This window comes from Lagenorhynchus albirostris, chromosome 2 (assembly GCF_949774975.1).
Source record: "Lagenorhynchus albirostris chromosome 2, mLagAlb1.1, whole genome shotgun sequence".
In the NCBI taxonomy this organism is placed as follows: Eukaryota; Metazoa; Chordata; class Mammalia; order Artiodactyla; family Delphinidae; genus Lagenorhynchus; species Lagenorhynchus albirostris.
In genome coordinates, this window is record NC_083096.1 from 22,765,812 (window position 1) to 22,780,544 (window position 14,733).

Genomic DNA, 14,733 nt, shown 5'->3' on the forward strand with positions numbered 1-14,733 from the left:
AAACAGTGCTTAAAGAAAAACTTACAGCTTTAAATATTTATACTAGAAAATAAAGTCTAAAATCAATGACTTAGGACTTACCTTAAGAAGATAAAGAAAAAAGAGCAAAGTAAACCCAAACTAAGTAGAAGAAAGGAAATGATAAAGAGCAAAAATCAATGAAATTAAAAACAATTAAAATCAACGAAGGCACAAGTTGGCTCTGAAAACAGAACAAAACAATAAACTCCTAGCTAGACTGATCAAGGAGAAAACAGAAATTATCAGTATCAGAATGAAAAAGAAGTTACCACTACAGCTCCTACAAGGTGTTAAAAGGATAGAAAAGACTATTATGAATAACTTTATGTCCACAAATCTGACAACTGGGGTCAAATGGATAAATTCTTTGAAATTATAATTTACCTAAACAACAGAAGATGAAACCCAAACTCTGAATAGCCCTATATTTATTAAAGAAATAAGTTATAAGAAACCTTCCCACAAAAAAAACTTCAGGCCCAGAGGGTTTCACAAATTAATTCTATAAATCTAATAAAGAAAAAGAGGATAGTTAGCATTTGGTTATTAAAAAGTCACCTTTAATAGCAACAAGAATAATGTCCAAGAGTCAACATTATACAGGTTGTAAGCGCTAGCCTATAAAGAAACAGGAAATCAGCTCCGATGAAATTCACTTCTTCTTCCCTTTCGAAGGCTTGGCAAATAAAGCTGGATCTATCCGCTCCTTTGCCAGTCCTCTGACAGAGAAGAGCCTCGCCGCCCGCTCCTGGAGAGTGCCCCCACACTTCAGTCCCCGGGCCGTGAGTTCACACTTGAGCTTCTCCAAACCCAGCAACTCCACTTCCGCAACAGAGCTGAACGCCAGTAAATCTACAGTTTCCTGACCAATATCCTGAGAAGAAAAAAAAGAAAGAAAAATTTTAAATAGGTCCATTCCTCTGAATAAAACTTCCTTCAATTGTCATCGACCTTCTGTTTTACAAGAAATCTTCATTTAATATGCCATATCTTACTACTGAATTTTAATAATCAAGCTATTCTCTACACATTGTCAATACATATAATTAATAAATATTAATTTTTTATCTATATACTTAGAAACAAATATTCAGAAGAGTAACAAGTTATAGAATTCTTGAACAGATTCTTAATATTACTTTTCTTTTTTGATTTTTCCAGTAAAAATTCAAACAGCAAAATGTACCTCACCTACCCCCATACTATGACCAGAGAAAAGAGCAGCACCCTATAAAGCCTCATTTTAATGAGATTCCTATGCCTGTGAATCTACTAACCCCATAATCCTAAGCTTTCTATTTTAATCAAATAGCTGTGATTATCAAAGTTCTCACTTATATAACTTGACAAATTTAAATGCTGTTCAAAAGACTTGCAACTGGGCTTCCCTGGTGGCGCAGTGGTTGAGAGTCCGCCTGCCGATGCAGGGGACACGGGTTCGTGCCCCGATCCGGGAAGATCCCACATGCCGCGGAGCGGCTGTGCCCGCGACCCATGGCCGCTGAGCCTGCACGTCCGGAGCCTGTTGCTCCGCAACGGGAGAGGCCACAACAGTGAGAGGCCCGTTTACCACAAAAAAAAAAAAAAAAAAAAAAGACTTGCAACTGTTCTATCCACCAAGTACCTTTATAGACTTTAAGACAAAATTAAATACTTTTTTTTTTTAATTAAATACTTCTAATGACGGGTGCTCTTCAAAGAATGAAAACGTTCACCACCTAGGTTTTTTTTTTTTTTTTTGCGGTACGCGGGCCTCTCACTGTTGTAGCCTCTCCCGTTGCGGAGCACAGGCTCCGGATGCGCAGGCCCAGCGGCCATGGCTCACGGGCCCAGCCGCTCCGCGGCACGCGGTATCTTCCCGTACCGGGGCACGAACCCGTGTCCCCTGCATCGGCAGGTGGACTCTCAACCACTGCGCCACCAGGGAAGCCCTAGGGTTTTTTTTAAAAAAACATATTCAAAGGTCAGTAATTTTCTCTCACAGTAAGTTGTTTTTTAAAAATATTGAAGAGCTCTAGGGACAAACTATCTTTCTAGGTGATCTTTATTTTTTTTTTTAAAAAAGTCCATTTTGTTAAGATTTCTGGAGTGAATCTTGGCTTCTTTATATATGGCCAAATCCTAAACCACCACTTATGTGTCTCTGGAGAATCACACATGGTTGTACATGATTATTATGAATACAACAGCTACAACTACATCAAGAACAAAATTTCCACAGTTAAAAGCTCAAAGATTGAAAGTCAAATCAGGTTTTATTCTATTTTCCTTTCTTCATTTTTCCAAGACTTTGGTTAGGATAAACTCCTAGCATATATGAGTAACATAAAAGCTACATGCTTGTAACTCCAGAGATGGTATAAGGGTCAATTTAAAGCCCTTAGCATAAAAAATTTCACTATCTTCCCTAGAAAGGGCAATATGTGCATTTTTGCTTATTTAACCAGCACCAGTAGGGAAGGTGCTGGTTAAATAAATAATGATACGCTCTGTGTTTACCAAAGAAGCCAAGTAGTTCAGGTTTCATCTATCCTAAAAAGCAAATCATTAGACTGAAGAGTAAACGTTAAAGATTTTTGCTGGAAGTAAGTCCACTAAAGGCGGCAAATAACTATTTAAGGAAAAGCATGCAAATTGAAAATAAATTTTAAAAAGGTTGAGTGTGGGGCTTAAGATTTAATGATAAATTAAAAAGGAGCTGCTCGTCTTCTACAGGAAAGATCTTCACATCCAACTGACAACTGTGTTCAAACAGTAACTCACATGAGAAAGAAAAACTAAGTAACTAGAAACTTAGTGATAGGAAAATAAGCACATTTTATCAAAGCTAAAAATGCCATCTATCATAATATGCCTTATTAGTTCATGTGTTACTAAGAAAGAATAACAATACCAATTAAACTATAACGTGATATATATTCAAATTCAGAGGTATTAAAACGTGAAAAACGTGCATCTTAGAATTGATGAAATATGGAACCAAGGACACCACCTAGTGGCAAAATAATACCAGTTCCAGAGCTATAAAAAAAACAAAAACTGGGCTTCCCTGGTGGTGCAGTGGTTGAGAGTCCACCTGCCGATGCAGGGGACACGGGTCCGTGCCCCGGTCCGGGAAGATCCCACATGCCGTGGAGTGGCTGGGCCCGTGAGCCATGGCTGCTGAGCCTGCGCGTCCGGAGCCTGTGCTCCGCAACGGGAGAGGCCACAACGGTGAGAGGCCCACGTACCACAAAACAAACAAAAAACTAAGGATTTTTGGGGGGGACATGGCAAGCTTCACCATCATCTGTACTTCTGATTATTAAACAAGCTTTTCCACTAAGCAGCTGATGGGAAAAAGCACATCTTTTCATTTTAACGACTTACTACAGAGATTAAACTGATTTGGCTTCAGACATCACCCCCCCCAAATTTACTTACTGTGTTTCCTGACTGGCTTTCCTCCAGCTTGGCAACAGGTATGTTTTCCCTGTCTCCTCCAGGGGCTCCCTTGGCACCTCTTTCCCCATCAGTCATTTCTTTGGTCTCCTGCTCCTTATTCAGTCCAACTCCAGCTGCTTCCTTTTCTAAGGGTTCTTTACTCTCTGCCTCATTTTTCTCCTGGGTTTTCTCTGTTTCTAAAGCCATCTTCCTTTCCATGTACTCCTGGGTAGATGCCTCTCCCAGCTCAGCATACAAGTCTTCTGAAATACCATTCCCAGAGTCCGTCACAGGGGTCTGTAGTTTTTCTCGTGATCTAGAGTCTGCACTCAATACTCTCGCCTGCTGAGAGCTACTAGGAAATTCGGCTGCCATCTCAACAACATCACTGCCATTTTGGGGAACGTGAAAGCTCATTCCTGAAGTACTAGGTGCTTCTGCACTGTCATCATCGGAGCTCTCAGAGCCAGACCCTTCTGCAGACTCTAGTCCTTCCATGCCCAACCTATTAGAAGCAACAAAAAGGTTTAACACCATTTACAGCTTCTACTTAAAAAAAAAAAAAAAAAGATTTGCAGTTTGTCCAGGAAACAGACTCTGAATAAAGGTATCGGCTAGCTTGAGATGGAGAGTAGGTGAGTTTCAGAACAAGATACTCCAGAGGTATAAAAGGAAAAAAAACTTCAGTGAGACTGGAAGCAACATGCCAAAGATCCAACAGGATCTCTTTTTAAAAGCTGTGACTCTCTTAAAACAAACTGGTTTTGCTTAAAACTTTTTTCCCCAATACTGTATGAATTTTAACTGTTGGAAATTAGATAAAATAATAAACAATTAAAAGAAAATCCTGGGAATTCCCTGGCAGTCCAGTGGTTAGGACTCCGAGTTTCCACTGCAGGGGGCACAGGTTCAATCCTTGGTCAAGGAACTAAGATCCCGCATGCCACATGGCACAGCCAAAATAAAAGAAAGAAAATCCTGTTTTATTCATAATTGCCCAAGACTGGAAACTACTCAAACCTCTAACAGCTAGAGAATGGTTGATAAACAAATTGTGGTACAGACATACCAGGCAACAATACTTGGCAATAGAAAGGAACGAACTACTGATACAATATAATACCATCTGTGGATCTCGAAAGCATTATTGTAAGTGAAAGCAGCAGACATAATAACATTCTGGAAAAGACAAAACCATATGAACAAACATCACACCAGTGATCAGCGGTTGCCAGGAATGGAGGTGGGGGAAGAAAATTAACTGCAAAGGGACACGTGGGAACTTCTTAGGGTGATAAAAATATTCCATAGCTTGATTTTGGTGATGGTTACATGACTGTATATTACAAAATTTTCAAAACTTGTAGAACTGTTCAAAAAGGGTGAATTTTGGGCTTCCCTGGTGGCGCAGTGGTTGAGAGTCTGCCTGCTGACGCAGGGGACACGGGTTCGTGCCCCGGTCCAGGAAGATCCCACATGCCGCGGAGCGGCTGGGCCCGTGAGCCATGGCCGCTGAGCCTGCGCGTCCGGAGCCTGTGCTCCGCAACGGGAGAGGCCACAACAGTGAGAGGCCCGCGTACCACAAAAAAAAAAAAAAAAAAAAAAAAAAGGGTGAATTTTACCATATATAGATTATACCACAATAAACCTGGCTTAAAAAAAAGAAACCCACAGGAAATACTACTATCTTTTCTCTCAGGAACATTTAATTCACATTTCAGAAAGAACACAAAAAATTCTATGCTGGACTCACAGAGTTACATGGTGTTTAGTTAATAATTATCTTTCTATCCCCAAAGGGGAGGCCAACAAGGAAACCAAGATCCATTTGCACTTATCATATTCTAGAACTCGGCCCAAGGGAACTGAGCTGGTAACCAGAGGACCAACTGGGAAGGGTGGGAGAACTGTAAGAAGAATGGATAAGAAAAAGTACTGTTGTGCTTTTCACCTGCAGGTACAAAAGTGGTGAAGAGAGGTCTGGCAAAGTGACCAAAGACCTCAGTGATGACGATGAAAAACCACAGAGAAAACAGAACCACCTGGAAAGTAAAGCCATGGCTTCCACCTGGAATTTCTGAAAGTTAACTCTTTCAACACCTAACAGTAATTCAAGTATAAAGCTATTTTTATGTGATTTTCCACTGTAAGGAAAAGAATTATCCTTTAGATTCTATGAATGGCACTTATGGCAGAAACCATTACTAATGTATACAATGTGAGAATCACTGAAACCTGAACTGAAGCACTCTGGAAAATTTCTGAGCTTCCGTCAGACTTTACTTAAAAGTATGTTTATTCCAGGTAGATAAGAAAAAAATATAGTAGGTAAGTTTCAGAACAAGATATTCCAGAGGGATAAACAGAAGGAAAAAAAAATTTTTTTTTCTTCAGTTCTCAAAGATCTATTTGAAATGAAAATGAACACACTTACCAAAAGCATTTCCTTTTCTCTGCACTGGCTGCTCTGTCTGTTTTTGATTTGTTAGGCCGTTTCCGACTCTCACCGACGACTTCTGCCGATACCGTCTTGCTGGAGGCAGCCTGCATACCTAACCAGACATTTTAACAACTCAGTTTCTACTATCAGGACTAAGTTCAATTAAAGAATTTATAAATAATCTGAATTGCAAAAACAGCTGCAATCTAAAGCTCTAGATTTAAATTTCTTAACATACCAAAATTTAATTCAGTTAAAAGGAGACTAATCTCAAATTTATACAGATTTAAGATAAGCATTCTGGCTCTTGAACCGGATTTTTAAAGCACCATGTCCAATTTGTAATTTTGAGGCTGACAGATTCATACCTATCTCTCCTCAAACCTAACGATTCATCCCCTAGTCCTTGTTATTTGCATACAACTGTCTTTCCCCTGTCATGCCATAACCCTTTTGATGGAAAAGACTCCTTATTCAATTGAATGCACAATAGCCCTAGCATAATGCTTTGGATGCTAAAAACATAAAAGTTAATGAAAATCATTCTCATTAAAAACCGTGTTTTAAAAAAGGGACCTAAAACTGGAAGCAAAATGTTGGGGTCTAGGCACCTCCTGAAGACTTAGCTTATTCCCATGAAGCACAAAAAGTATTCTTACCTGGGGCCCATGAGCCCACAGAGTTCAGGGGTCAAGTATGTCAAATGTTGTGAGAGTGTATGGGTTTTTTCCCTGGGTTGTATAAGATATACTGTATTCATTACTGAGGGGAGAAATTCCACAGCTTCATCAGTTTCTCAGAAGTCTGTAACCCAAAAAGGCTTAAGAACTGCCCTCTGTGTGGAATAGCTGGCTTCAGGGATGCCTGCTGATGGCACTAAGGAATCCTCATTCTCACCTCGGAGGACGGAATCCTCCAGACGCTCGGCCATCTCATGGCACTGCTGCTGGTAGTCGGGGCTGGTGAAGCAGTGCCTGGGTTCTGCAAGCTTCCGCTGCAGTCGTTCCAGGCGCTTTTGCTCCTTTTCAGCTTCTCGCTCGGCTTGTTGTTTTACCCATTCAGCCATTCTGGGGATGGGAGAGAAGAGATGTAACTGAATGGCCATATTATACACATGTGTTTTTATACATAAAACACCCCACCCAGACAAATTAATGCACTCTTGTTCATACTGTGATATTCCCTCAGAAAGGTGTGCCATGCTTACTACTTAGCATACTGTTATGGACTTGACTAAAACCCAAAGATAATTATTAAATTACAGAAAAAGTTAAATCTGATAACAACAAATTAGAGCATAAGTATTTCAAGTTTACATTTCTGATATGCATGGCATGCGTACAATCACTAATGCTAGAAAAGTATGTTTCTTAAAAAAAAATAAAAACAGGTGGGCATCTTACGCTTTTTCGTGATTGACATCTCGCAGTCTCCTTCCACTGAGATCCCGGCAAGCTTCTCGATTGGTTGTCTTCTCAATCTGAGCACCAAGTGCTCGGAGCATAGAGCCAAAACCTGAGCAAATATGTTTGGAGAAAGCAGGTTAAAAAAGTGTTCAAGGATGGACAAAAGCCAAATTTGTGAAAATAGTATTATATCACAAGACTACAGGTGATCTCTACTTTCTTTTCAGTTTTAAAGGAAATGTACATCAAGATTCTAACCCAGGTGGCAAAGGTAAGAGTACTGATAAACTTGGTTCAATCTCATGCTTTTTACACTTCCTCTTATACTCCTGCAATATTGTATCAATACCCACACCACTGGGCTATTTTAGAGGGCTTTACCTAGTGCCAGAAATCCCAAGATTCCAAGATTAAGAATTTTAAAAATTATATGGTGAGATTTTGCAAGGAGGCAATTTTAAGCTGTCACTGGCTGATAATGACAAGCTTCATTCTTATTGACACAATTTCGAACAGCAGGATGATTATAATCTGAAATGTTAGCTCTTTGAAAACCAAACCGAATCACCACAGATTTTGAGAAAGCCTAAGGATTACATGTTAGTGCATCAGGAGAAATACCAAGAACTGTTCATATTCAGTTTTTGCTCTTTTAGTTTCTTTTTTCTCTTCTACGATGAGTTACTACAACCAGGACCTTAATCTACCTCAATCTGTAAATGGTTGTATTTCATAAAGTGACTTTAGACCTCCCTTGGAACTACAATAACTAGGCAAAAATCTTGAGAAAAGCACAAGGAGATTTGATTGTTTTGACACTCGTCTGCAAACTGGACAGAATAACAATCACCCCTCTTCATCTAATCCTCCCTAGAGTTTGAGAGCCTAGGGTGCCTAAGAGTGATCCAGCTGGAGAAGGTGGGAATTTTATCATACGGTATCTACCTCAAAAAGAATAAAAGAGAAAATATGCAAAATTAGATAAGCAAACAAAGGATTTCACAAGGCAAATCGAGGCTGGTACATTACAGACACCAAGGAGTTTGTTAATTTAATACATATGGCTACAGAACGCAGATGTGTTACAACTAAGCCATCAACATTCATGTCCTACCTCCTTTTCCACCACGAAGTCTGGGTTCCAAACTATAAACAGCTCCATGCTGCACTGTGTCACTGGTGTTAACGAGTAATCCATTGCATTTCACAAAGTAGCATTCCACTGGAATATCCTAGAGACAAGTTTGGGGGTTCTTTCAATGCTGTTTATGAGACAATACAAGTTTCTTGCAGAAAGGGACCTAGCTTATCTTTTTATTACTCCAGTTATAAGGAGACAGTATGTGTTCAATTAATATTTGTTGAATTGCAAAAATGGAAACTACTAAAAGAAAAAACTCATTTTGTATGATGTATTCTAGGTACAATTTCTTCCTAATACTTAATCATGATATATAGAAGAACTTTCTGCCTTTTGGGTGAAAATTAAAACTTCCCTGAGAAGTCCCAGGGGCTAAGACTCCACATTCCCAGTGCAGGGGGCCCAAGTTCGATCTCTGGTTAGGGAACTAGATCCCACACGCCACAACTAAGAGTTCGCATGCCACAACTAAAGATACTGCATGATGCAACTTAAAAAAAGATCCCGAATGCTGCAAGAGCCCGCATGCAGCAATGAAGATCCCACGTGCCGCAACTAAGACAGGCACAGCCAAACAAATAAATAAATGTTTAAAAAAAAAAAAAACAGAAACAAAAAACCTGCTCTTTCTCCTTCTCCAATAGGAAATAGGGGTCAAGGTAGAATATTCAGTGCTCAGATCTAGCAACTCTGAAGGTCCCACTTCCTCTGACTTTTTAAAACAGGTAGTATCAAGTTGAACACTGAGTGGCCCCAAGTTTAAAAGTGACGTCTTGAAAAGTGTAGATAGGGATAAGAAGAGAGGAGAGGAGGAGACAAAAGTATGTTTTTTTTTTTTGTGGTACGCGGGCATCTCACTGTTGTGGCCTCTCCCATTGCGGAGCACAGGCTCTGGACACGCAGGCTCAGCGGCCATGGCTCACGGGCCCAGCCACTCCGCGGCATGTGGGATCTTCCCAGACCGGGGCACGAACCCACGTCCCCTGCATCGGCAGGCGGACTCTCAACCACCGCGCCACCAGGGAAGCCCTGATTTTTAATATACTACCTATATAAGCTTTAACAGCTTTAGGACCAGCTGGCAGTTGGTGCCTCATCTCTTCTGCCAGCATCCCCCTGAGTTCCAGCCAATCACTGCAGAAGCCCAAGTACACTCCCCCAAACCCACTCTATGTATTTCAAAAAAAATTCTCAGATTAAATGATGAAAAGAAAATATAAAAACTGTAAGTCTTTCTAAACAAGTTTCTAATGCCATAAAATGAGACAAGAGAGGAGTATTCTCCAAAGTTATATGGAACTTAGGAGGCTGACAATTAACTCTGCAACATGAAGAAAAGAGAGATCTAAATAGGAATAGAAAGGAAAAATGCATTGCCATCATCTTCCTGGAGTGGAAACTATGAACATTCATTCTGAACCACAGCTATTTCAATGGGACCCATTCATTCATTCAGCAAATATTAAGTACCTACTATTTGCCAGGTACTTTTCAAGTGTTGGAATACTACCATGAATACTACAGTGAATACAGATCCTGTCTCATGAAGCTAACATTCTAGTGGGGGAAGACAAATAATGAACAAATTATATATCATGTCAAGTGGTGATATGCAGGGTAAAGGGGATAAGATATGTGGATGGGTGTGGTGGTAATCTATTTAATATATATAGTCAAGGAAAGCCTCTCTGATCAAGTGACATTTGAGCGGAGAATTAAAGAAAGTGAGAGAATGAGCCATGTGACTACCTGGGGGAACAGTATTCCAGACAGAGACAAGAGCAAACGCAACAGGAATGGACTTATTCAAGGAATGACAACACAGCCAATGAGGCTAGAATGAAGTACACAAAAGGGGAGTGATAAGGCCTTCAAAACCATTGTAAGGACTCTGGATGTTACTCTGAATAAAACTACTGTAGAGTTTTGAACAAAGTGAGATCTGAGTCATGCCCTTAAAGTATCACTCTAGCTGTTAAACTGAAAGTAAGACTATAGAAGCAGAGAGATCATTGAGAAGCTATTGTGATAATCCAGGTAAGAAATGAAGGCTATTTGTACCAGGGCAGTAGTGGCAGAGATGATGAGAAATGTGAGATTCTGAGGATACTCTGAAGGTAAAGGCAACAGGATTTGCTAATGCTCTGGGTGAAGGGAGTGAGATCAATAGAGGAATTAGAGATGATTGCAAAAATCCGGTTTGATAAATGGGAAAATGGAGTTGTCATTCATTAAGAGGGAAAAGGAAGTTTGAGGGAGAAAATTAGTCTCATCTCAGATATTTTACTTTGAGATGTTTATTGCACAGCCAGATGCAGATGCCAAGTAGACTGGTGGCTATACAAGTCTGGAGTGTGGGGAAGAGGTCTGCACTGGGGATTTACATTTGAAAGTTGTTGGCATACTGATGGTAGTTAAAGCCATGAGTATGGATGAAATCACTGGGATGAGGGAGGGGTCCCTCCAAGATTAGAGTTCAGGGTGATGAGGAGGAAACTGTAAAAGACTGGAAAGGAGAGGCCAGTGAGGTGGACGAGAACTGAGAGTGATATCTGGACAAGTGAGAAAAGTGTACTCTGGCGGGGAATGGTCAATTGTGCAAACTGGCACTGACAGACAAAGCAAGATGAAAACTGCAAACTGATCACTGGACATGGCAACATAGAAGATACTGACCAGTATGACAAAGAGCTGTTCTGTTGGAGTGATGGGAACAAAAAAGGCTAACTAGAGTGGGTTCTAAAGGAGAAAAGTTTTATGTTCAAGAACATTTTTTTATAAAGAAAATCAGAGAAAATAAGGTGATAGCTAGAATGGATGTGGGCTCACGTTTGCGCACTGGTAGGAATGATGCTGTAAAAAGGGAAAACACTGGAAAATACAGGGGAGAAAGAACTAATGCCCAAATAAGTCTTTCAGTAGGTGAGGGGGAGGGGTTACTGTACAAAGTAGAAGATAATTGCAAATTATTTGTAAAATAATGACAGTGCATCCACAGTAACAGACAAGAAGGCTGAATATACAGCAGGTACCTACTAGAGGCACTGGTGTGACGATGCAGAAATTCTCTCCTTACTGCTTGAGTACAAAGTATGGTCCTTGGGATGGAAGAAGTCTTGGAGATTTAAAGAGAGATGTGAAAAAGTAATCTAGGAGAGTGAAAGAGTGATGAACTGAGCAGTGCCTCTGAACCCTTTTCACACCATGGTATACACAAATAATATTTGGATGACACTCTAGGGAAAATGAGCAAAGCTATTAAAGATGTGTTGAGATCCTGGGTTCTGTCCAGCTGCCCAAGGACTACTTAGATCAATATTCTCAGCAGTCCTGCAACCCAGTGGAAGCATGCTCTGGGTTAGAGAAATACAGTAGAAATGCCAAGCACCACTAAGTTTGGTGTTTATGAATTTGTAGTGAGACTTGTTTGCGTGATTAGTTCCCCTACCACAGTCACTGCCCAGATGCCAGGTAAAACAGGTGGAGAGTTGGATTTAAACTGACTGGAGTTTTCCCAGGCAAATATGATACCAGGAGAGAGGAGCAAGGGAGCTCAGGCTATATGCAATGATGTGATTAACATGAAGGACTATTCTTGCCTATAAAATACTGTCCACTTTAAAGAGTTGTAAAAATTAAATGAGACATATAATATACCTCCTATATGTTTAATGTTTATAAATTAAAAGCTACTTTAGTTTCTTTTAATATCTTATATATCCAATGGGTATGGTATTTCTAAAATCCTAAATAACTTTAAAAGACTTTAACATGAAGGCTGAAAGATTATACATCATGCATCATACTTCATTTCCAAACAGAATTGCTTATTTAACGAGACAACTGATTAACAAAATGGCATTTTCTACTTGCTAAGATTCTTGTCAGTTAATAATCACTAGTAGAAAAAAATAACAAAGAAAATTTACAATCAATTTAACTGTTTTTAACCATTTCAGAGCATTTCAAGCAGAAAGTATCACGTGTGTCTTAGGCCAATCAGCCGAAGGCCACCAGAGACAACATATAGTTCAACAACTCAAATTTCTTGACTCACTACAACAAGAGAGGGACTGCACACAAGAGGAATCATGAGGTGTCTCACCAACAAATAAAAAGATATAGTTATTATAGGATTTGGGGTGGATGGAATTTAGGTAAAATTTAAATGAAACAATGTTTTGAGAGGCTCACAATAAAGCAGGGCTGTGTGTATAAGGGTCAACATCAGGTCTAGACTGTGAAGGAGATCCAGGCTCCTCTTTCCTCGGAAACTACAAAGTTAAGATAAATGTGGAATGTTGTGTCCAGAAACCCCTAATCTGAAGCTCTGCACCTGGGAAATCAGGAGTGCTTCTCTACGTCAAAGTGACTTAGATTCTCAAGGTAAGAGTGGGATGCTTCTTACGGATATAACTTCCAACAGCAGTTTATTCTTATAGTCTATGATTTTTGAGGTAAGGTTTCACAAAGACTAAAAAAGAAGCAGACTTTCAAGGAAGTCATTATGACATTTCATCACTGTACCATGTCCTTGGGAGAAACACTGTTTCCTATCAACTTTGCAGCTAGCTTTATTTGTGTATTATCCCAGTCTGATGAAGAGCCAGGCTGATTTTTACTTTCTCAGGGAGAGCTAACACTAACTTTATCATGTGTCAGAATAGTTCTGTTTTAAAAGGCATAAGCATGAACTTGAGCTATTTTTATTCGTTCCAGTATCTCATCAAATGCCCTTTTGTAAGTTTTGTTCATACTTGTTATGGCCATGTGTCTTAAGTATATGAATGAATCCATTCGTTTCTATTTCTTGCTTATTTTAAATTATTTTTTCCAAGACTCCTCATAATTAAGATCTTATTTTTTTCTGGTCTCACTTTGGATCAACTGTCAGTAAGTTTGAAAACTGGTCATCAGATAAAAGTTATTTTCAGAGATACTAAAATCCAACTATTTTGGAAAATATTTCCCCATTCAGATGGTAAAAACATTTCTGACAGTTTTTAAACTGGACTGAAGTCTAGGAATAAATATGGGGAAACTGAAAAACCACATTATTTGCAAACAGACATTGCTTCTTCATGGAACCAATCCAAGTAAAGATTTGGTTTAGACTGCAGTGTTAACGTGTTAATAGGAGATCAAATGTCAAAATTAAAATTAGATTCATTGAGACCAGCATATTCTTTAAATAACTGAATAGGTTTAATATTTTATAGTTGGTAAAAGCTTGCTTACTTGATAATTAAGTAAACCACACATGTAACTTTAGAAGTCAATGACAGATTTTCAAAAATATGCCTGGGCAAATCAGAGCATCACAATGATTAGTGAAAACATCTACATGACAGGCCCTAAGAATCATGCCCTCGACATGACCTATGTAAGTGCTTGGCCCCGACCAGTGACCAGATAAATCCATTTCCTTCCCAACCATCCTTTGGCCTGGCTTTGGATATGACATACTTCTCTAGGTTGGAGCTAAGAGGGCTGTGTTATCAGTGGACAAAAAATCCACGTCACATAAGCACAGAGCGAAAGTAAGGAAATGAGCCTTAAAAATCATCTGGTTCAACTGCCTCATTTACGGATGAAGAGAATACCAAAGTGTATTCTGTTAGTCCAGACTGAGGGCCGGACTAAACGCCCGTGAGCGGAGGGGTTTTTCTCCCTTCTGTGAGACAAAACCACCACAAAACAAAAGCAAAGGCAGGCCTCAGCATCAGTTTGAAGCACCTTAAAACCCTAACCCTCAGCCTCAAAAACTGAGAACCCCAAAGAATAGACGTGACCCCGACAGACCCTCACCGCACCTAATCCTGCCCCTGTCCTGCTTTCCCATTCCTTCCAGGAACCACAAACCTCACCTGATCTTGGCAGTGTCGGTGGATAAAATCGCGTACTGAGCGCGTGGCCGAGGTACACCACACCGCCTTGCACCCGAAGCTGGGGCCCCGAAGCCACACCACGGCCACAGGCTCCGCCATTTCACCCAGTCGCCGAATCTCAAGACTCCCAGAAGCGCTAAGCGCCACAACCAGCTCGGCGTATCTTGATGACGTTGAGCTCGCCCTCCAGCGCCCCGCCCCTCACATCTTCTGCTCGTCCCGTTCCTCCCCTGGGGATAGTCACGTGACTTGGGACGGTGGCGCCTGCTGCCTGGGGGAGGGGAACAGGAAGAGCCTGGCAGAGGCAGATAAGACCGCGGAGCACCCGGGCGAGGCATTGCTAGGAGAAGTTGCTAGGGCGGGGCTCCAGGGACTCTCTATAAAAGGCTAGCACTGGGTTAGGTTTCGAGCGTT

The 14,733-nt window shown here is 40.4% G+C and overlaps 1 protein-coding gene across 1 annotated transcript; it reads right to left on the reverse strand.

The window, feature by feature from the left end:
- Positions 1 to 559: 559 nt before the first annotated feature.
- Positions 560 to 14,458, reverse strand: SDE2 (SDE2 telomere maintenance homolog). The gene is made up of 7 exons (XM_060142057.1): positions 14,299 to 14,458; positions 8,405 to 8,522; positions 7,288 to 7,399; positions 6,782 to 6,951; positions 5,879 to 5,996; positions 3,445 to 3,949; positions 560 to 895 (listed from the first exon to the last, which is right to left on the reverse strand). The coding sequence occupies exons 1-7, from the start codon at positions 14,416 to 14,418 to the stop codon at positions 674 to 676; spliced, it is 1,365 nt and encodes a 454-aa protein (XP_059998040.1). The 5' UTR covers positions 14,419 to 14,458; the 3' UTR covers positions 560 to 673.
- Between the last annotated feature and the right edge of the window lie 275 nt (positions 14,459 to 14,733).

Coding starts and splice junctions, on each gene's coding strand:
- SDE2 (XM_060142057.1), bottom strand. CDS start 14,418: ATGGCGGAGCCTGTGGCCGTGGTGTGGCTTCGGGGCCCCAGCTTCGGG. Junction 6,952..7,287: donor GATGTCAATCACGAAAAAGC/GTAAGATGCCCA, acceptor TCCCATCCCCAG/AATGGCTGAATGGGTAAAAC. Junction 896..3,444: donor AAAGCCAGTCAGGAAACACA/GTAAGTAAATTT, acceptor TTTTCTTCTCAG/GATATTGGTCAGGAAACTGT.